This window comes from Aspergillus neoniger (genome assembly GCF_003184625.1).
Source record: "Aspergillus neoniger CBS 115656 unplaced genomic scaffold BO87scaffold_3, whole genome shotgun sequence".
In the NCBI taxonomy this organism is placed as follows: domain Eukaryota; kingdom Fungi; phylum Ascomycota; class Eurotiomycetes; order Eurotiales; family Aspergillaceae; genus Aspergillus; species Aspergillus neoniger.
Window position 1 is genome coordinate 199,708 of NW_020291131.1, and position 21,804 is coordinate 221,511.

Genomic DNA, 21,804 nt, shown 5'->3' on the forward strand with positions numbered 1-21,804 from the left:
TTCTTCCTGGAGTCACTACTCTTACCGGCATATTTGATCTCAAGCCTCACTCCGGTTTTTGTTGAGGCTGAACGGACCATCTCCTTCAAACAAGAGGAAGAGCTCTACAGGTATGTATACAGCTTTTTATTTTATTCAATTATTATTGTGATTTTTATTATCGTCCATGTTCCGGTTACGTTGCTGCTTTCCTCTTCTTCTTGGGTTTATGTCATCTCTGGGTCCTTTCACACTGGTCCCCCCATCGCACTTCACTGCCTCTGTTGGTTTGTTCCTGGACCAACTATCGTTTGCGGCCTTCCCAGTGGCACCCTGTTGTGGAGACCATTTTACCTTTTCTTTTTTTTTTTCCCTTTACCTTCCTTTTCCAGTCAATCGAATGCTTTTCTCCTGCATCTGGACTTCTCCGATGAGGACCTCAAAGTGGAAATGGGGAGACCTCGACAGAGTCGGCCAGATCTCAGATATGGGAAATGGGATTGAAAGGGATTGAAAGATTGATCGAGAGTGTGAGTGCGAGCGTGAGTGAGTGAGAGAGCAAGAGAGAGCACAGAGAGCACAGAGAGACCCCAAAAGAAAATGCCCCGTCACGATTGCAACTCATGATGCTGGAGAGGAACCCCCAGTTGATTTTCATGACTGTTCTCCACCCCCCTTGTCGCCGTATCGGAACCTTACCCACTCGGCCATCACTTCCCAGTTTTTCCCATCCAATTCCTTCCGTTCCCTTCATCCCCCGGGCGATGGGGCCAACCTGAGTGGTTACTTGCCACGACCAGGCTGGAGGGGTGGAAAGGGAAGGAAGAGGAGGAGGATGCTGGGATGGGGTGGCTCTGACATGCCGGTGTTGGGGTGAATCTGGCATCTGATTTGCGTGCTTTTGGCGCCCATGATGCACATTCCAGTCTTTGCACACCAACCCGGGCGGCTAAATTTAGAGCTGCAGGCGCTGGATGTTCTGCTTCGACCGGGCGTTGATTGGGTGTCACCAACTGGCTGAGTGGGGCTGTTGGATATCCACTTTCACAGCGTAAAAGCTGGTGATTGGCTGGCTGACAGCAACACGGCCGGCCGGACCCAATCAGGACATCCGCCCTTTCCCTTTCCCGTCCCAAAACGAACTGCTACCATTTTACTTTTTTCTTTTCTGTTGCAAGTCTGGCAAGTCTGGCAAGTCACGGCGTCTTTTCCCATACCGTGCGGTGGTTTATTCTTAGCGCTCGGGTGGGTTCGGTTGCTTATTATTTGCTGCCGTTGCTGTGACTGCCGCCACTTAAAAAGAACTTACTGCTTGTGCTGCTGCTGTTGCGGTTACTGTTGTTTGCTGCTGTGGTGCCTGCCATCGGGAAGACAGACAGACTGGCTCTAGTCTAGTAGTACTTCGTGCTCTGTCACTCACTCTCTCTCTCACTCTGTCTCGCGCGCTCACTCTCTTACTACGCGCTCGCTACTCTCCCTCTCACTCTCTTACTACTCTACTCTCTCTTTCGCTCATTTCCCTTCCTTTCTGGCTGGCTCGACTCACCCTCGATCTTCCTCTTTTCCCTTTCCCCTCTTCTACCTTTTCCCCCTCTCCTCTTCTTACCTTCCTTTTCCTTCCTTTTTTTTCTTTTTCACCAAAAAGAACTAAACCCCCTCTCCCTTCCCCCCCTCCTCATCACAGGGACTTACTTCTTTATCCACAAGTCTGCTTTTCTTTTCTTTTGGGTGGGTGGGCAGTCGTTCTTTGCTCCCTTCCCTCTCCTCTTCTTCTCTGTGACCGAGACCCTCCCACAACTGCTGCTTCTTTCGTCATTCCCCGGAGGAACGACTGCCCACACAATCACCGGGCGGCTATTCCTCCCAGTTGCATTGTGCCCTCCATCACTTTCCAGAAAACCTCCACCCCCCTTGGTTCTCTGCTTATTCTTTTCTTTCTATTTTCTTTTCTGGTTCTTGTCAATCCCTCCTTCATCTTAATTGTCTATTTTCGATTTCGACTTTCTATCCATGTCGCCGTTGTTGCTTCCCGTTGACGTTTATCAATAACAATCCTTTACGCCTATCACTGACAACATCCTCCAAATAAAGAGGCAACAGTTCTCTTGCGGCATTCCTTGGTATGTTCCCAGTCTCGGACCTTGTTGGGACCCCTCTGTGAATGGCTTTCGTCCCATCCTTCTATCCATCATCATCTGCTGCTGCTGCTTCTCCCCTGGTTCTCTTACAACCGCCGGTAGCTCTCGTGGTTTCATTTCAAGCTGGCCGATCGCCATTCTGGTTTCACCCTCCTTGCAGCCGTGCTTGCCTCTCTACCATCGAAGGTCAACATAAGCTGAAACATGGAAGCTGATTGTCCTCTGTCCAAAAGGTCATTTGCGCTGGTAGCAAGTGCGACTCTATCTTGTCTTCCCCGGGCTGGTGGCAATACTTGTGCTACGGCTACATTATTTGCGCCAGCGATCTATAGCAGCTGCGATCCTGAGAGGGTGTCCCCTTTCAAACGCAGGTGTACCTCCTCATCTCCATCCTCCCCGGGCCTCACGATGCCTGTGCAAACCAGCTCACCGTCAGCCCCGGATTCGTTCCCTTCTTTTATGTCTGTGTTTGGGAGGTCGCCCGAGTTCCCCGACACGACGGACCGAACTTCACTCGTCAAACCACTTAGGGTTCCGACCAATGTCACAGTCAACACATCGCGACGCCCACTTCCCTTTCAACATCGCGAAAGTATATCATCGATGACATCAGGCTCCACTGATTCGTCTCCCACCACCACCATCTCCACCTTCGATCCTCCTTCGGCCGTGGATACCTCCCCGAGCTCCTCGCCCGAATCTCCGTCATCCATGCCGTTATCATATCCTACCTTTATGCCAGTTGCCCACAAGGCTGAGTGCCAAACGCACTCGGCGGCTCCGACCACCGACTTGAAACCGTCAACGGATAGCCAAAATGTCGCACGGCCCGACTCCCCCGGCAGGCGCGCACGCAACCTCAAGAATCTTTCTCTGAGAATGCCTCTGCCATCGCAAGGGTCCCGCCCGCCTATTGCAACGGCCTCTGTCGTAGAAACCACCTCCCAACACCATCTCTCCGCCCCGCCCTCCCCAATCCATGTACCACCGAAGGGCATGCGCCGCAAGCCCGCCAATCTTACAATCCGCACTCCTGGGTTTGATCGGTCCTTTTCAAGCAACGGTAACGATGTGCCGCCGACCCCGCACGCTTTGCGCCACACCGAGTCCTCCCCGTCCCTCACGTCTGTGTTTTCTCCATCATTCGGCCCGAAGGGTGGCATGCAACTGCCCCGACCGATGACCCATCATGGTGCCCGGCGACCGTCGGGTGCGTCAGAGAGCAACCTCTCCCCACTGCAAACGGTGCCCGACGAAGGATCGGGAGTGCTGCATGAATTGGAAGAGGAGGATGACCACCTCGACTCGAGAGAGTCGACGCGGCGCAACGAGCGAGGTTATCCGAATGGACCGATCCAAATCTATGACTCTGGCGTCTTCCTGTACCTGGAGCCGACCGCGCAAGAAGCTTCGCAATTCGATGTGGTCGTGAATGTGGCCAAGGAGGTGGCAAATCCGTTCACCGCGACTGCTGGTAGCACCGGCACGGTGGTCAGCACCTTGCGCAATGGGTCGGCAAGTACGAAGCGACTGTCGACTGGAGAACCGTGGACGGCCATGTCCGATGCATCCTTCAAGTCTGCCTTTGAGTTCCCCCAAAATGACGACTCTTCGCCTGCCACACCTCAGAAGGACTCGTCTGGACCGGAATATGTCCACGTCGGTTGGGACCACAACTCCGAGATTCTGGATGATCTTTTCCCGCTTTGCGAGTTGATCGATTCTCGCATATCTGAAGGTAAAAAGGTACTCATCCACTGCCAGCTGGGTGCTAGTCGATCGGCATCGTTGGTCATCGCCTATGGTCTCTACAAAAACCGACAGTTGGATTTTAACTCGGTCTACGAGCTTGTTAAAGAACGTAGTCGCTGGGTCAGCCCCAACATGAGTCTGATCTATCAGCTGACGGACTTTCGTTCTCGGCTACTCCGCGGCAAGCTTTCGAAAGCGGCCCCGGAGGAGTGGTTTGTCGGCGGGGCGCGCAGGTGCTCCGAGCCTCAGCCACCCCAAACAGCCAGGACAGATGTTTCGGAAGCCAGCACGCCGGGCTTTCTCAGTGGCAGCTCGGATGCGGAGCCAGCTTCGTCGAACGGCCTTTCGCAGTCGTCGATGAGCTCTATATCGGTGTCCTCTAACCAGACGACGCCTCTTTCGATAGAGAATCTGGGCTTCTCACAGTCGCTCTCACACAAGCGCAGCTTGTCTCCTCGGCCACTGCCCTTCCGGCAGGCTACTTATCACCTGGGGCCGACGGGCAAAACTCTACAACCCGAATATACTGCGCCTTCGTGGCGTCCCGAAGGCGGGCCATGTTCTCTGGCTAAGACGGACGTCTTCGTGCAAGACATGCCAGATGGAATGAACTCGCTTTTCTCGCCGAGAACCACTGGATTTCTGGCCCCGCCTCTTTCGCGTTCTATTGCCGACTGCCTCGAGGACGACGGTCCCCACGGGCTGCGGTTCGGGTCGCGAGTTGCAGACCCTCGATCACCGCCTCCAGGCAATGAGCGCCTGATCATGAGGAATATTGATGAGTTTCTGTAATTCTGCCATAATGTCCAAGACAGATTGTCTTGAGGACGGGCTTCCGGGAGCTACGTCCAAGAAATGATTCCATGACCATATACACCTGAGGTTTACTCGTGTTGACCTTGTCCCATCTCTACAGCTTTCATTATGATCTACTGATCTACCGTCATTCTCTCTTTCAGCTGTGGTGGCATTTTTCTCTTTCTATTCGCTTCTACCATTTCCCTTTTTTTTTCTCCTGATTTGATGACTTGATGACCAAAGCGGGCTTACGGTCGTTATTCTTTCGTTCATACATCTGCCACTGTGCAATTTCATTCCCTTGGTCAACCAGCGGCCCATGTTGCATTCAAGGCCGTGCGTCGACATTGCATGCTTTCGGTCAACCGGCGTCCTGGGTGTTAAAAAGATGATAAAAGGCGGCGAAGAGTTGCCTGGTAACTTGTAATATTATTACTGTTCGTTTGTGATGCACCCTGTGTATTCGTCCACTCATTCTGTGTTGTCGATATTGGCATTTCAGCTGCGAAATACCCTGGGGCTAGTGATTGAATCAAGTTAACAAGAACACATACCAGTAGCAGTAGCAATGTATGTAGTGTAGTTTGTAGTTCGTATGGAGTTTACTTTGTAGTAGCGGGTTTAAAGCGGGCCGAGTGCCGAGCGGCTGGCATTGAACCTACTGAAACGTCATGCGGGTTAGACTTGTGAATTTTCGACACAGCCAATCTGCCACTGATCAGAACACAAGGACAACAGTCTGACAGTATGGCCGACGACAGCCATCCGGCGCATCTCTCGCCCAGCGAACTAGGCACAAAAGACTAGTAAGTAGCAGCCAACATCAGCATCCATCCGGAGTACATATGAAAACCAACGAAGTTTTCATCCACTCTACCCCGCTACCCCTCATACACCATACCCAAATTCCCTATATCGACCACCATACCCCCAAACCAACATTTGAACCCCCTACTAACACACTCTTTCAATCAATATAGCTGGGAAACCTTCTACGCACGCACCCTCTCCCACCTCTCCACAAAACATACCACCACCACCACCACCACCACAAAACCCACCCCCAACACCAACACAGACTCCTCCTCCGAAGATGAAGATGAAGAAGATGACATAGACGACGACTCCGACCCTGGCACATCCTGGTTCTCGGAACACAATGCGCCCGATAAAGTCCTGCAGTTCCTGACGGATGAGGAATTTCCGCTTGCGCCGGTGAACACTAACACCAACGATAATAACCAAAATGGTGATGAGCAAGCTCCATCTATCCTCGACCTCGGCACCGGCAACGGGAGCATGCTCGCCCTACTGAGAAAGCGAGGCGGGTATAAGGGTGTTATGGTAGGGATTGATTACTCCATTAGGAGTGTGCAGTTGGCGAGGGAGTTGCAGAGGTTGAGGATTCATTCGGCTTATTTGTCTGATTCGGATGAAGAGTCTGATGAGGATGAGGGGGATGAGGGGGTAAAAGAGGGGAATGGGGAAGGAGGCGATACGAATATTCGGTTCGAGGAGTGGGATATTTTGCATGGGGATGTGTATCAGACTAGTACTTCTGAAGAAGAAGAAGGTGATGGGAAGGGAGTGAAGGGAGGAAAGGTGGATTGGTTCCCGTATGATAAGGGCGGGTTTGATATTGTGCTTGATAAGGGGACGTTTGATGCGGTTTCGTTGTCGGATGAGGTTATTCCTGATGCTGATGGTGCTGCTGCTGGGGAAGGGCATGCGTCGGGAAAGACGGTTCAGAGGAGGGTTTGTGAGAGATATCCCGGGATTGTGAGGGGGTTGGTGAGGAAGGGTGGGTTTGTGGTTGTTACGAGTTGTAATTGGACCGAGGAGGAGTTGGTTGCTTGGTTTACTAGGGGTGGTTCCGGTACTGGTGATGGTGGTGATGGGGAGGAGGATAAGTTTGTGGTTTGGGGACGGGTTGAGTATCCGAGGTTTAGGTTTGGGGGGAGAGAAGGACAGGGTGTTTGTACGGTGTGTTTTCAGAGGGTATGATTCTAGAAGAAGAATAGATTTGGTATAGAGTTATATAGTAGGTATAGAAGGTATATGTGAATGTCTATGTCTTGGCTCTCGCTGTTGTATCTATGCTGTGTCGTTGTCGTTATTCATGGCGCATCCATCTCATCCATCCACCCTCTTACATATCGTCTTTCTTTTTCAAAAGCGCAACCACACACCACCGTCTCCTGTTCTCCGGTCCCTCTCCCTCCCTCTGCGCCACCCACTCGCGACGCACCTCGCGTCCATCTTCCTGGCCCGCAATCAAATCCCGCTCGTAGATCCGCTCAATCTCCAATCCCGTCTGCACTGCCGTCTCGAAAAAGCCTGCGACAATCGCCCGTCCAGTATGAAATCCAGCCACGACCCAGACGCGCCCGCCAGGGGCAAGGAACCAGCACATCGTGCGCGCGAGGTTCTCGTGCTGCGAGCGCATCCAGTAGCAGTCTGCCGCGACGATGCGGTTGAAGCTGGCCTTGTTCTGCACGGCCCAGGGATCGGTCTCTAGGGTACCCCATTCGTGGGGTTGGATTGTCACGGTTGTGGAGGTTGATGACACCTTGGGGGAGCGTAGGTTGTGGTCCAGGTTGAATTTGATGGCGCCTGATAAGGCGGGGGAGGAGGGGTGGTCGGTTGCTGTCACGGTGGAGGCCTGGGCGAGCGCGCAGACAACGGATGGTAGTGCGGCGCCTGAAAGGATGTTAGCATTTGTGTTTGGTGATAATCTACGAGCATTAGTGGATAGGATAAGAGGAGTACTGACCAGCGCCTAATTCCAACACCCTCTCCCCCCTCACCCTCCACATGGTAAGCTCATCCGTACTCTTCAATTGCCCACTAGCTTCCAGCTCATCTGCCTTCTCTACCGCCTCGGCAACAACCATGGCCGCGCTCCAGAGGAAATGTGCAAACAGCTTCCGGCCCTCTTCGATATGGTTGACCTGGCCGTCGGGGCGGGGTAGCCCCTCCGCTACCTCCTGGGAGCGCTTGCCGGTCTGGGTTGGGTACGAGGGCACCATGATTTCGAGATCGCCATAGCGGGGAGACGAGTAAAGGAGATGCTGGCCTGGATCGCCGTGAAAAGAGGGTGCATCATCTGGGAATAGGTGTGGGAGAAATGCGGCGAAAAGGTCTTCGGAAGATTCCTCCGGGTCGGCCTCAGTATCGGGGTCGTCAAACTCGGGGCGAGGGGCAGAGTCCTCGGAGTTGGGGAGGGGATGTCGACGAGGAAGAGGACGAAGGCGCGAGTGAAGCATTTCTGCCTGGGTCTTATTATAGAGACTTCTCTCAATAATTTTCTCGGAGGGGCGCGTGAGGGGGAAAAGAGGAGTTTGAAGTGGTTCTACTATAGAAACACGGTGGGAAATTGATTGGTGTACCCACTGCCGCTGCGGCCAATCGGAGACAACAGTGCCTGAAGTATAGGGCCGTCCCTTTTTTGGGGCGTGAAAGAGAGTTGACTATCCATGGTTATTTGGGGGTGATGTGCAAGGTGGAGTGCTACGATGCGGGTTTCTGAATATTCTAGAGGCGCAATGAAGATTAGCTTCTCGCTGTCCGGAGAATTACTGAGCCTTATTATTCTAGTTCAGTCGAGCAGATCTAGATGGTAGAAGTTGGTTAGCTAAGTAGTACTTTGTAGCGACAATAGTTAGCAGTGCATTGCTGAATACCAACGAGAGGGGCTGCACTATGTGGCCGACTATAAGACATTCCATTACCATTTCATATTATGAGTGAGGGTGGAAGGCATCTGATGCATTGCAGCAACGGTCGCATTGCACCCACTGCACTCTGAGCAAGTGACTCTCCTCCGTTGGATCGAATCACCGAAAATCCTCAGGCCCGATCGACAAGCCGATCCTGACTTGATGCTTACCTTACTTTACTAGTCAATCTCTTTTCATGTACCTGACCAACGCTCGTGGTAACTTTGCTGCAGAAAGTGTCGCGTATCACAGGTCAATGGATCGGTCGGATGCTACTCCGGACTACGCTGATGCTCCGAGCGAGTCAACCCACGTTCGGCTAGAACTCCTCGTACCACCTGCGAAGTTAGTACGAGTATCATACCATACCTTTTGAGGTGCTTCTATAAGACCTCTCGTTAACGTGGTCGTCTGCTATAAAGATACCCGATTGTGTCTCAGGTTCCCCGCTCGGTTGAGGGCCAACGGTGATGAAACAGCTTCCAAATCCTTCTCCAATTACTCCTCCATCTGTAATTGAATATGATCTTTGGTTGTTGACCTGTCGACGCGACGTGTTTGTTCATGGCCACATTGTTAACAACGAGGCACAGATCACCCTCTATTGGTGGCATTGTCCCCATCCGAAACGCTGGCAGTCCGTGTCGGCCTTCCATGTCGGCAATGCACTTTGAGGATAAAGTTAATGCGAAATCGGAGCTGTTCGTTGGGTATATGCTGTGGAAGAGCCAAGTCAGCACCGATTGATCAGCTCATGCATCATCTATTGACATGGCCCGTCTGATAGAGCAATAACACAGATGTTGACGCGTTGTTAATGACCAGAGGCACCTCAAAAAAGTTGCGATGGAAGAATAAAGGCCCTTTTCATTGCCTGAGACCATCCAGAGCCGTGTTTGTCGAACAGAAGGCGGCCAATCGTACTGCAACGGACAAAGGCGTAAGTTATTCTCAAAGGCATCACGGTAGTTTTAGAGAGTTGCTTTGTAAGTGCAGCGCACCACATCCCGATCGCTAGTCAGACAGTTAGTCGTTAACTAACTAGTTGAATATTGACTAGATAGTTGTCCTCTGATAACCCCCCTCGACGCGCCAGGCACATTCCTATTTGTAACAATGGGCGGCAATCGCTATCAACTGATTTGGGCCTCCTGGCGGCGCTAGACCCGAGCAGGCAACTTGGCTGGGCTGCCATGGAGGGGGTCTCAAGATAAGGCCGTGACCCCGTCATATTACATTACCGGTACTCCAAACCGGGTGGCAGTTCCCCGGCCCCTCTGTCAATCACCCGTATGGTATCGTCATCCGCGATGATGTCATCTCCCCACCTGCAGGCCCTAGACCGGTCCATCGCAGCGTAATAAAATACCGTATGGTCATGGCCACGGGGCGGGCACCCCCGATCAGCAAAGTGAGTGAGTGATTTTTGGTGGGAACGTCAGTCACTTAAAGTCAGTCATCCATTCATTGTACCACAATGGATCGATTACTGGCATTAGTTCGTTTCCTCTGATTCTTCGGGAGGGAGTGAAAATCATAATTGTCACCTGTTGGATTTCTTTTCCTGTTCTTTCTCTTTTCGGAGATCATTGTACCTGACGACATATTATTTTTTTTCTTACAAGACATTTTTATTTTCATTCTAGACCGTCTCAACTATTTCTTAAAAGGACAACAAGGCAGAAAAAGAAACAAAAAAGAAGAAGCAAGAAAAAAGTTTGGGAGAAAAAGAAAAATGTCTGGGGTGTCACCATCCATACCAGAGCTGGTGGGCTGCTGCTGAACGGATGATCAGTCCAACAGGTGACGACGGACTGGGAACTACACTTGTCCTTTTGCGACAGATTTCCCAGAAATAGTAGACAGCCAAAAAAGCAAGACAGACAAGCAGAAACATTCCATGAAAGCTCTCCGCGGATTATTCACCTTCTGGACCATTCTTGTTTTTCTATTTTCCTTCCTTTTTCTCCTTTGTAATAATTGTGTGTTATTATGACCTAAATATTTTATTTTATTTATTTTATTTATTTTATTTTTTTTTATTTTTTTTATTTTGACAAGATGTTTCTTTTCTCAATGGAACCCTCCAAGGCACTGGTTGATATCATCCATCCATCCAGACCTGGGTCTCCCGTTCCCTTCCAGTCCACTTCTCTCGGAACCCCGATGCGAGTGGAGCAAATCACATCACTTGCCTGGTTGTTCTTGTTCTTGCTGGCCGCCGGTTAGTCAGGAACCAGGGCAAACCCTGACCAGGATGGTGAGAAAGAAAAATAATAATAATAGTAGTAATAATCAGCAGAAGATTATGGAGGAATTCCAATCCTTCTATTGAATCAATCAACTGTTTCAAAGTAAGATAATCGTCAGGTTGACTGCAAACCAGCGGCAATTAATTTTTTTTTTTAGTGATTTTGCCCGAAGCTGACGGATAAGCTGAATGGCGAAATTAAATGGAGCACTTTTAGCAACTTTTCCCAGTGTCTGATCGCCCGAACCCCCGCATTGCTGAAGGCCAACTCCTGGACTTGGACTAGCGAACCCAAAAAGGGCCAAATTGGAAAAATGGCGACACCCCCCCCCCCGCAAAATAAATGTAATGAAATTAAAACAAAAAGAGGGAGGAAGGGAGTAAAAATTACCTTAAAAATATCTAGATCAATACGGGAGCATATCGTCATTCATCATTAAATTTAGTAGATTTCCGGTAATTCTGTAAAGTCGCAGTAATCGTACAATGGCCTCATCCAATCAAGGGCTGTAACCCGTCCCAGCCAGACGGCCTCGTGCTGCCATCCAATCCGTCCATCTTTGCATCGCCCTGCAGCTTTTTTTGTCAACCACTCACTAGTAACAGTAGCTGGTTTAGTCGTGACTGTCTCTGGTTCTGTGTCTGTGTCTTGTCTGTCTGTCTGTCTTGTCTCCTCTTTCTCCTCTTTTTGTCTCTTACTCTCTCTCTCTCTCTCTCTCTCTCCTCTAAACTTTCCCTCCCTCTTGTACTTCTTCCTCCTCCCCTTCCATCTTCCACTTCTACCTCTACTTTACTCTTCCACTATTTCCTTCTCCCCTTTCTTTCATTGATCCACCCATCTTTCTCTCCCTTTATCTACTAAATCTATCTCGCCTCCCCCAATTGACTCAACCCCCCTCCCCCCAATTGCCCCCGTGATTGACTGCTTTGCTTGTGCTTGGGTCCTGAACCTTTTTACCCTTAGCCTCGCAGGTACCTGGTCGCCCGCTCGTATCCCTGGGATTCGCCTACCAGTTAAACTAGCTTTCCAACCGTCTCTCACTTTCTCCTCTTTCCTTTCTTTCACCTCTCTCTTCTTTTTTTTTATTCTTCCTCTTCAGCTTCAACCTCACCACCACTTACTGCTTATCAGCAACCAGCACTCCGCATCGATTACACATTCTCCATCGCTCGCCACAATAAGGGCATTCATCGAATTGTAGGCCTGAGAGTCCACGTACTCAAAGATGGCCTCGTTCAAGGTAACTCTCCAGCTTCCCTTTCATGGCCACTCCGGCTATAGTCGTGTGTGGATGCAATCACCACCACCCTTTCCCAGTGGGTCAGGCTAACACAGTCATACTTATCTCTTAGGAATTGTCCCTTTCCCGTCCGCTCCCCCAACATAACTCCCGCCACCATTCTCACTCCATCTCCCTCGGTGCCGTCAACTCCAATTTCCGGGTGACTCGCCGCAAGAGCGTTACTACCGCTGCCGCCGCAAATGCTGCCGCCGCCGCGGTCGCGGCGTCTATGAAGGAGGCTCCTGGCGATGGGACGGGGCTTACGATGCCCTCTCATCGGCGCGGGAGCCGGAAGGGCCTAGAGTCCAGCTCGGTCGGAGCCCCCTCCGGTTTCGGCTCTTATCTTTCACGAAGCATGAACAGTCCCAGCCAAGAACCGCCGGTCGCTCGCAAGACGTCACCCAACCAGGCCAACGATGGATCGTCGACGGGTCCGACAAATGCAGATGCCAATAACCCGAACCCCAAGCCGGTCAGCACTAAGAACCGAAACAGACGGGCCAGCGAAGGATCGCACCTGGTCAAAGGCGAAGGGAAGCGTGCCATGGCAGACCTTCGCTGCGATCGCTGCGGGAAAGGGTATAAGCATGGCAGCTGCTTGTCCAAGCATATGTGTGTATCCTCCCCCCATGCCATCCTGCCGTCTGGCTCGGTCCGGAGCAATGCGCCATGTCGGCTCTGTGCAAGGTCGCCCTCGTGGTCATCCAGCTCCCCTGATCTCACTTCTCCTCTCCTCTACCTCTCTCATGCCGTGCTGGGACGCAGTGGGTTGACGTTTTATGGAACTTAGGTGGGAACACGACCCTGCATGGGCAATTACCTCGAAGCTTTTGATCTCCAAACATCAGCAGGTCCAGTTGCTGGAGGCTGCCTCCGTTCTGGTCACCATGACTCAGGATGGTCCGGAAGAGAACGGAGAGGCCGAGTCGGATCTTTCTTCCGCGTCACCAGATGCGTCGTCGGAGCTTCGGGACGGCCTCAGCTCAGCTGAGACGACCCCGCCTCCGATGGACGAAGATGATGACGATGACGACGAAGACATGTCTATGGAGCCGGCAACGATGGACAAGCGGTACAGCGCTGGCAACCTGTCAGCCCACTTCTCCCATTCCTACCAGTCCGGTCCCTCGAGCTCCTTCACCAGCAGTGCCCCATGGGCGTCACCGGCGTTTTCGCATTTCCGCCATTCCAGTATCGACACCCGACCTTCCACCGCCGAAGCCAAGCTGCACGAAGACGATGAGGCCGACTTGGCTGCTGCCATCGGACTTTGCAACTTTGGAACCCCGCGCATGGGGCCACAGCAAATGTCTCCGAGCGTGCCACCGGTGCCTCCACTCCCTACCCGCTACTTGGATCAAGCCAGCTCCGTCGATAACCAGGGCCGTAGCCTGGATCAATCGAGAACAGATGCTACCGATGCGGCTTTCTCCAGCACCACCCCGAACTTCCTCTCGCTGTCATTCAACCCCTCCTTGTCATACAAGGTGTCCGATGAGCGAGAAGTGAGAACGGGCAATGCTGACCGTGCCAAGCGGCAGCATCGCAACGCGGACGTCGACTTCGGAAGCCGGCCTACACAAGCAGACGATGATGACGACGGCGTCTTCGGCCGAATGGAAGAGTAGAACGACGACTCACGTCCGTCTAGACTCCCTCCTTCCCACCCCTCCGGATCTTCATATTCATTCTGGTTCAGCCTTGGATCGCTGGCCAGACCGCTGTATCGCAGCCATCACTTGATGACATGTACGAGCTTTGCGCGACTTCTGTAAATGCCGGTTATTCTTTTTTGACTAGTTGCGTTGAAACTGGAGTTGGAACACCCCCTTTTGCATGTATGCCAGATTTACCCCAGGATTTGTATACCTCGGCCAGGTTTACCGAACAAGGTCCGCCGACCCACCACCACCACCACCACCACCACCCACACTCACAATGTCCGTTTATACCAATTTCCTTTGTCCTTTGGAATTTTTTGTACCTATTAAGTCGCTGCATCCTCTTACCAGCCGTCAAGGTGTTTTTGCGTATTATTTCTTGGTCCTCATTTCCCTTTGCTTCACTTTTTTCCTTACACTCTATACTATATCTCGGTCATTGTAACCGAACGTCATGATCTTGCATTATCCCCTATCTTTATGATCCGGCTGAGGGTGCCGTGAAGGAGGGAAGTTCCTCTCTCACATTCGATTAACGAATCAATCGATCAACCAATACATTATACGAATAAATAAGTACGTTTTACGTGATGCGGAGGTCTAGATGCATAGCATCGTTTGTATATCTGTATTTTATGTCCCGAAAGATGTCTTTTGAAAGATGAAACATTGTATGTTCATAATCTAGTGTACGGTGCAGTAAATTTGCTTCTTCTTTCATCACTCGTTGTTCCTAATATGGAAACCACGTGTCTCGGAGCACCTGTCCTACCATAACCTTTCATTTGTAGCGATGTGCAATGGATGGTTAGTAGTAAAACAATCGGAATGAAAAACAACTTATAGGGTAACTGTAACTTGATAGTAAATCACTACCTATCACGTATGTATGATAATATTACACCTTCAAACCCGATGTATATTTCGCCGACCGACGCCAAACATGTAAACTCAGAAAAGTATCAAGTGCAGTCTTTCCCTTAAGAAAGCGTTCCCTAAAGAAAGAACATATGTAAGGGAAATCGAAGAAAAGGTAGAAGAGGAGGGAGGAGGAAATAGTGACAGTAAGAAAGAAAAAGAAGAATCAATCATAGTGGAGTGGCGTGATAGCTGTGCGCGTGCGTCCTAGACTTTTTGAAAACGCCGGAAGCTCAGACGAATTAGAATATGGTCAGAGAAGAGGAAGGAAGTGACAAATTGTCTGTATGTACGTGCTGAATACTCCAGGAGTCCGCTGAAACTGGTAAGGATATGGATTTGAAAAATGGGAGGGTTCTTCGTGTCGTCATATATTATGGTCCGTTCGGTGGGCCGTTGTTGGTATCACCGAAGACGGGGAAGTTATTCGACATATCTGCCCAGTCCCATTCGATTGTCATTGGCATTTGCCAGAGGTCTTGTGGGACGAAGGGTTGTTGGAAGGGTGCTAGAGGGGTATCGGGACTGGCTGTGAAGGGCGCTTGGTCGCCGAAGTTCACGCCTTCCAGGTTACCCGGGCTGAGCATTTCAAAGTCTCCACCAAGGCCTGATAGACCGTGCATGCTGTCCTGGAGATTTGTGGTGAACCCGTTCGCTCCAGAGAGCGGCTGGCCTGGGGTGAAATTTCGTGGCTCATTAGGGATGTTGGCTGCGGGCTGATTTGGATTATTAGAGAACGAGGGTGATGAGAAGGGAACGGTCGTGGGAGGTTGCGGCGGTGCTGAATCTGTTGGCTTCGCGGCTGGTGTAGCGGGCTGGCGATTCCCATCTGCTGTGTGCCCTGGCGCATGCCGTGGTTCGTCGGGAGCAGATTTGCGTTTCTTCTTCGAGTGGCTGTCTCTTTCGGCTTTGTCGAGGACTACCTGGGCGATGCGTTCAAATTCACCGCAAAGAGCAAGCATACGCTTGACACTTCCGTTGGACTCGTCGGAGACGAGAGTAGACAGGAAGTTGACGACCACGTTCATCAACTTGACGTCGGAGCGAGCCCGCGCATCATTAGGATTTTGCAGAATATTAGCAAATAGGGTGACCAGAGAGGAAACCGGATAATAAAGTATCAACCTATTCCATGTTAATTACTGACCGGCAGTCCATTTCAGCGCAATACTCACCAGACACAGGCAAAATCGCCTTGGGGTATGTATTTGATCAGATTAATAGAAGCTCTCGCAGCCGTTACACAGAGAACTGCCGACAAGAATACTCTGGGATTCAACGGTCTCGCGTTCAGACCTTGAATCGCATAATTGGATAACCGGCTCGTCCAGTAGCCATGGTGTACGGACATGCGGTGGATAGTAGTCAAGCAGTTGTAGTACGCAAAATGAAGTACAACAACGTGCAGGATAAGGGGCGTGTGGGTTGTCTTGATTTCGTTTTCTGGTCGGAGTTCAACAGGAATGCTATCCTTCCATTCCTCGAGCTCTTTATCAAGATCTCCGATAGTGTTCAACAACTCGCCGTCAGACTGCTTCGATGCTTTGGCGGAATAGAGTCGCTTGTACACTCGGCTTTCAATGATGGCAAAGCGGCACATGGATCTGAACAGGTTGAATTTGGTACCGTCCGATAATGGGACGTTGCCGATGTTGTCAGGGGGGTCATCACTCGGTAACTCGACATTCATGTCATCATCATCTTGAACAGGTGGGCGACCGGACCGAAGACAGATACTGTTTGAACGTTAAACGGGAGTCGGCCACATATATGGAATCTAACTCACTCTTTGTCCAGAAGGTAAGCAATCCAAAACACTCGTTTCCGCTGTTCCACCTCCACCGGATTCAAGCCAAATCCAGAACCCCGCTTGTGCAGACCAATACTGTGAGAAAGTCGGATAGCAGCTGCAACCAGGAAAAAGGACGGCTGGGGGTTTGGTGTCCCCTGCAGGAAAAGCGACTACGGATCGATGAGCACTAAGACTATATCCAAAGTACTTCTGAAGTGGATCACTTACCATGCCGAGTAGGGCCTGAACACTTAGTAAATCCGTGTTTCGCATAGTAAGCTCGGTCAAAACAGCCATAGCGTTCTTCAAGTATAGCCAAGCCTTCTTGTCTTCTTCCTGCGGCACTAGATTGCTCATAACTCGAAGTCGGTGCGAGATCGCCAGGACCACGTTGATACTAGCCCACCAGCCAGAACCTTCGTACGGATCCCGAGAATATTGGCGTTCCACCAAGTGCATGAATGTCGGCTCGTGGAAGAGCGGGAACATACAGTTAAAGTTGGAAAAGAAGTCTCGAAAGAGAGACATAGCCTCTTCCTTGGGCGGCAATGGCTTGAACACGCGACGGGCAAAAATGTCGCTGAATATCTCGGGCTTCCAATACATCCACTTATTGTCGTCGATATAGGCAGAAGATATCATGTCTTGGAAGGAAGTGTCGCCGGTCTTCTCGTTGACCCACTGGATACCCTTGGGAGAGAAAATTGAGAATCCCGAAGAGGACCCTATCGTTTGTTAATCCCAGCCATTCTATGAATATCCAAAAGCACTCACCGATATAGCGCGTTTCTCCGCAATTGTTCGTAACCAAAGAGCACATCATATCCGACAAGCCCTCGACCTCGGTTTCCGATTCCTTCTGTGATTCCGGCGACGTAGCAGCTGTGCGCGGGCTAGACTGAGACTCAACACGGGGGGTAGAATGATGCGATGAAGTCGTCGGTTGTGATTGAGCGTTGGATTGAGGAGCGGTGAATTTGTTCGGACTTTTAGGACGGCTTATGCCACCGTTTGCCAGCGATCGATCGGCCAGGCGTTTCTCCAACGTTCCCAAATCAGTCTTTCCACCATCGTCTTCGGACAGTAATCCAGAAAGACGGAGCAGCGACTCCATCCTTCCCAGACGGTTTTCCAGTCCTTCGATATATTTGGCGCTGTACAAGAGCAAACCCGTCAGCGATATAGAATACAGGGACCGGTAGCAGACGGAGTACATACCCCTTTGGCGGATTCCGTTTCTTCTCGACTTGTGTGAACACACAATCTGTCTTGTAATTGATGCAGTGCGAGCACTTGGGCATTTTCCCATCACACTTGATTTTCTTCTTCCGGCACATGTCGCATGCCTATGCGGCGAACAATCAGCGCCCTGAACCCCCCGAAAACACTTCATGCGCATCACTAGCGACTTACCCTTGCAATTCTTCGCCTCTTCGCATCATTGGTATCTTCTCCGACGCCCATTGACTGCTCATCCTGGTAAGACATAGTTTGGTGAGCGGACGCCATCGGCGAACCATCCGGTCCATAGGCGCCGTAGAATTGCTGCTGTTGGTTCATGAGCATTGGCATGTCGAAGCCCATGCCATCGGGCGCTTCCCCGATGCCGTCCATGGTGACGTGGGGGCGAGGATCCAGCAAGGTGCAAAGTATAGGAGCCTGCCTATGTGAGGGAGTGGAGTCCCAGTGCAAGCGGGTATGCTTCGAGCGTCTTGGGCGATGCGGGGTTCGTCCCCGACGACGTCAACGGGCAGATGGAAGGGAGCGGCCGTTAGGGCGGGAAGGTGTCGCGAAAATCCAGATGCCGATAAGGAACGACTAGGGTGAGCTGGGGTTAGAGCCTGTAGTCGGTGGGGAATAATTATGATTGAGAAGTAGTCGAAGGCAAAGGGGGGAGGAGGAATTAGACCGTAAGGCGATGAATGATGGAATGGCTGAGAGAAGAAGTGTGGCTTACTCAATCAATCCAATCTTTCCCCGATACAGGCACGTGGCGAGAGTCTAGCACGATAAGGCGAAAAATGTACTTTTAAAAATTGGGGTAAGAAAAGAAATGTAACGGAGATGATGTCAAAGCTTCACAAGAGGGGAAAATGAGGGACTGAAGGGAATTTGATCTGATCTGTCAGACAGACTTAACAAGTATCCATCAGAAAAGAATGGGGGCATGCCACAAGAAAGAAAAAAAAGGAAAGATGAACACGATCGTCAGTCACAGCTCCTGGATGAAAGTTGGAGGAGTCATCGAGCTAACGAAGGTTCAAGGTTCAACTGGTCACGTAACAGCTTTGCTGCCTTTCTGGCTTTGTCTGCCCTAAAAGAGTAAGAAAGGGTAAAAGGATGAAAAAACGAGTAGGTAAGCAAAGCTTCGATACTGTTCCAGTCAATACTCTTTGTTTGTCCCTGAAACGGAGGTAAGTAGCGCTGCGGACGGACTTAAGGGATCATCTACAAAGATCGGCTGAGAGTGTGTTGGAGTCGCTTGAGGTTTTTAATTAATGCTGTTATTTACTACTGATCAGGGACAGTTATCATCGCCTCGTATTCACGTATTCTGATAAGTGAAAATCTCTCCTTAAAAATGATCTACTCAGTATGAGCCATGTTGTAGTCTCCAGTACAGCTTACCGTGACGACTCGCATTGTTCCCCAGTCCTAGTCTAGTCTTACCCAGTACTTACAGAGTACTAGGATTCTATTCAAGACCCAGAGTTGACTAGTCCAGCAGCACGGAATCTGATCCAACCGGGCTCCGTTTCTGGACGAATGAAAATGGGCAGGTGACGGATGGCTTTTTCTCCGAACAGTCCGTCCCGGCCGGTCTCGGCTTGGCAGTCTGGCTCTTTTCCTGAATTTCCTGGCGCCCATCGGTCTTTCGGACTTTGCCCCGTCCGGCGGCAGCGCTTCAGATCGGGGGCGTTTTAGGCTGCCAACTTGAGTGACGTGTGTCTAACTAGCTATTTCAGGGGGTGAATCTTGGACCCATAAGCAGTAGTAGTAGCCTGATGAAACGTGGATACTGGTTGTCTAGCGCATGGGCATGTGAGTGCTTGGACTGTCAATCCCCGTCTGCATTCATTCACCTGATAAACTAAGGACCTGTGACGGTTCTACACTCCTGAAAGTGCCGTACAATCATGAAGCAAGTGACGAGGGACTGACGCGAGATCAATGATCATATCGCTGTTGTTTCCAGAATAATGGCAGTGGCTGAAGACCAATCTCCGCCAGACACGCATACTTTAGACTTACCCAACAGACCAACCAATAGGTCCTTGGAAGGGCAGAAGGTATAATGAAAGACGTGATACCAAACAGATAGTTATATATTCAGGAGTGGCGATCTCATCAGGATATAGTAGACAATAGTACAAAGCCCCACGCAAGGAGCACACAAAGACATATCTTTCGTCTTCGAAAAAAGAAATCCCACCAACGCCTCGCTATGCTCACCCTAAGAAGAATCTCTCTTGTACAATAGAAGATACCTAATGCATCCCTAGCATGTTCGTGTTTCCTCTCCCAATCCAACAACGCCCCGAACAGTCGTTAGTGGAGGATCCGCGTTGGAAGAGCCTTAAGTGTGTTTGTCGAGGAACTCCTTGGCCTCGTTGATCTTGGTCGCCAGGTACGGGCTGCCGCCACGATCGGGGTGGTTGAGAAGCATGAGCTGGCGGTGCTTCTTGCGGACCTTGTCCTTGTTAAGAGTACGCTCCCTATATAGTTGGTTAGAAGTCGAAGAATATAGCGTGTCTGAAGGGTTGAGACGTACGGAAGCTCGAGGATCAAGGCAGCTTCACGGCGGTTCATGCGCGGCTCGAAACCTCTGTATACTAGTTAGTGATCGGTGCCGGTATATCATAACACAACAGTGTATGGCTCACCCCTTGTAGAAGGCCTTGCCCATGGCATTCACACCTCCCTTGGAGCGACGGTAGGCAAGAAGACCGGCGCGACCCTAGCAGATGAGAGTACGTATTAGCCTCCTGTCATCCATTATGCAGATACAGTCCAGTTCCCAAGTCGGACTTACCAAGAAGGCCGCAGTAGCGACACCGAGACCGATAGCAATGGTAGACATCTTGAAACAGTCGAGTGACTAATTCAGAAGTAGACGGAGTGAGGGTCGTAGGACACAGCAAGAGGGATATCCAAGGAGTGACGTTGGGGGAGAGGCGGAAGTCCAGATAAAAAATCGGAGCGGCGCCGCATTACCCGTTGTGGTTTAGCGCCGGTTGCTCCACGCTTCAATTTTTGATGCGGTTCCTGTCCTGAACATCGGAGATCTTCTTTACACGACGGTGGGATCGAGGAGTTGTTTGCGGCTTCTTACCTCATTTTTCCGAGTTCTCCTTTTACTTCATCTAATCGCCGCTTTCGGGCTCACATACTCAAAACCACTAGCCCAACATGAGGTGCGTTCCCCGGCGTTTTGCCTCTGCTCATCTCGGAAGAAATTTGACCAGCGGTAAGGACTTGCGGCTGACCTACCTGACAGAGTTGAAACGTGCCACTTTTGCTCTAGGCCTGTCTACCCTAGCAAGGGTATTCAGTTTGTTAGAAATGACGCCAAGGCATTCCGGTTTTGCAGAAGCAAATGATAAGTCCCCCAGCCCCGCCCAGTCTTATCAGGTTTAAGCTAACTTTTACCACCCATCAGAACTTCAAGGCTAAGCGGCAACCGAGACGTGTGAAGTGGACCAAGGCCGGTCGCGCTGCCAAGGGCAAGGAGATGATTGTCGACTCGTCGCTGGTGCTGTCCCAGTTCGCCAAGAAGAGAAACGTCCCCGTCAAGTACGACAGAAACCTGGTTGCGGCGACTATCAAGGCGATGGAGAGAGTGGAGGAGATCCGGCAGCGCAGGGAGCGTGTGTTCACGAAGCGTCGTTTGGCAGGCAAGCTTGCGCGGGACCGCAAGCGCGAGGCGGATCGCAAGGTGGTCATGGAGGGCGAGCACCTCATTCGCAAGGAGCTCCGCGAGCGGGAAGAGGGACAGCCGTTGGTGGCCGAGACTGCCAAGGCAAGCAGACTGCACGGAGAGGAGCGTCTCAGACAGAAGAAGAAGACCAGAATGTTGGTGGATGGAACTACTCAGGAGGAGATGGATGTCGACTAAAGGGCTATGCGTTTCTTACGTTTCTTTTGCTCCGGCTATGTAGTCGGGTTCGATACCTTGAGGTTATGATGGAGTTGGGTTTGTTCTGTTGTTTCAAGCTTTTCCTATCCAAAAGTATCCAGTGGTCTCTGGGATGAACTTTCATGTCCAAATTATTGCTTTCTTTGCAGGTATATTGACTTAATCATACAAAGACGTGCTCTATAGAATCACCCGTTGTGTGAAGTGCTAGTGGACCGGAGGATTGTGCTTTAGGTCTTCTGGGACCAAATGATCATTATCAAGTGCTTTACTCCTATACAATCCTAGCAAGAGCACTCTAATTGTAAAGAGTAACTTGCATTAGGACCCTCCTATGGCATCACTACTTTAGTAGGCTATCTAGTGCGTAATCTCA

General features: G+C 50.9%; 7 protein-coding genes across 7 annotated transcripts; 4 read left to right on the top strand and 3 right to left on the bottom strand.

Moving 5' to 3' along the window:
* Positions 1 to 2,525: 2,525 nt before the first annotated feature.
* On the top strand, positions 2,526 to 4,661 carry dspD (putative protein-tyrosine phosphatase; the record flags this gene model as incomplete). The annotated part of the gene is made up of 1 exon (XM_025619073.1): positions 2,526 to 4,661. One exon carries the CDS (start codon positions 2,526 to 2,528, stop codon positions 4,659 to 4,661), a length of 2,136 nt encoding a protein of 711 aa, XP_025484020.1.
* A 692-nt stretch (positions 4,662 to 5,353) lies between these two features.
* BO87DRAFT_349765 (putative S-adenosylmethionine-dependent methyltransferase) lies at positions 5,354 to 6,718 on the top strand. Its single transcript, XM_025621043.1, has 2 exons — positions 5,354 to 5,473; positions 5,648 to 6,718. The coding sequence occupies exons 1-2, from the start codon at positions 5,415 to 5,417 to the stop codon at positions 6,669 to 6,671; spliced, it is 1,083 nt and encodes a 360-aa protein (XP_025484021.1). The 5' UTR covers positions 5,354 to 5,414; the 3' UTR covers positions 6,672 to 6,718.
* Positions 6,719 to 6,743: 25 nt separating this feature from the next.
* Positions 6,744 to 8,198, bottom strand: BO87DRAFT_128668 (putative nicotinamide N-methyltransferase). The gene is made up of 2 exons (XM_025618030.1): positions 7,441 to 8,198; positions 6,744 to 7,367 (listed from the first exon to the last, which is right to left on the bottom strand). Exons 1-2 carry the CDS (start codon positions 7,931 to 7,933, stop codon positions 6,817 to 6,819), a joined length of 1,044 nt encoding a protein of 347 aa, XP_025484022.1. The 5' UTR covers positions 7,934 to 8,198; the 3' UTR covers positions 6,744 to 6,816.
* Positions 8,199 to 11,863: 3,665 nt separating this feature from the next.
* Positions 11,864 to 13,548, top strand: BO87DRAFT_382552 (putative C2H2 finger domain protein; the record flags this gene model as incomplete). The annotated part of the gene is made up of 3 exons (XM_025624612.1): positions 11,864 to 11,878; positions 11,991 to 12,532; positions 12,711 to 13,548. The coding sequence occupies 3 exons, from the start codon at positions 11,864 to 11,866 to the stop codon at positions 13,546 to 13,548; spliced, it is 1,395 nt and encodes a 464-aa protein (XP_025484023.1).
* Positions 13,549 to 14,643: 1,095 nt separating this feature from the next.
* On the bottom strand, positions 14,644 to 18,181 carry atrR (transcription factor atrR). The gene is made up of 7 exons (XM_025618031.1): positions 17,705 to 18,181; positions 17,510 to 17,637; positions 17,066 to 17,445; positions 16,520 to 17,016; positions 16,286 to 16,461; positions 15,675 to 16,235; positions 14,644 to 15,624 (listed from the first exon to the last, which is right to left on the bottom strand). Exons 1-7 carry the CDS (start codon positions 17,903 to 17,905, stop codon positions 14,874 to 14,876), a joined length of 2,694 nt encoding a protein of 897 aa, XP_025484024.1. The 5' UTR covers positions 17,906 to 18,181; the 3' UTR covers positions 14,644 to 14,873.
* Positions 18,182 to 19,602: 1,421 nt separating this feature from the next.
* pam18 (putative mitochondrial DnaJ chaperone (Tim14)) lies at positions 19,603 to 20,447 on the bottom strand. Its single transcript, XM_025622348.1, has 4 exons — positions 20,325 to 20,447; positions 20,176 to 20,249; positions 20,064 to 20,117; positions 19,603 to 20,007 (listed from the first exon to the last, which is right to left on the bottom strand). Exons 1-4 carry the CDS (start codon positions 20,370 to 20,372, stop codon positions 19,869 to 19,871), a joined length of 315 nt encoding a protein of 104 aa, XP_025484025.1. The 5' UTR covers positions 20,373 to 20,447; the 3' UTR covers positions 19,603 to 19,868.
* A 142-nt stretch (positions 20,448 to 20,589) lies between these two features.
* Positions 20,590 to 21,679, top strand: BO87DRAFT_403395 (ribosomal eL24 family protein). Its single transcript, XM_025625767.1, has 3 exons — positions 20,590 to 20,706; positions 20,790 to 20,891; positions 20,945 to 21,679. The coding sequence occupies exons 1-3, from the start codon at positions 20,702 to 20,704 to the stop codon at positions 21,405 to 21,407; spliced, it is 570 nt and encodes a 189-aa protein (XP_025484026.1). The 5' UTR covers positions 20,590 to 20,701; the 3' UTR covers positions 21,408 to 21,679.
* The last annotated feature ends 125 nt before the right edge of the window (positions 21,680 to 21,804 follow it).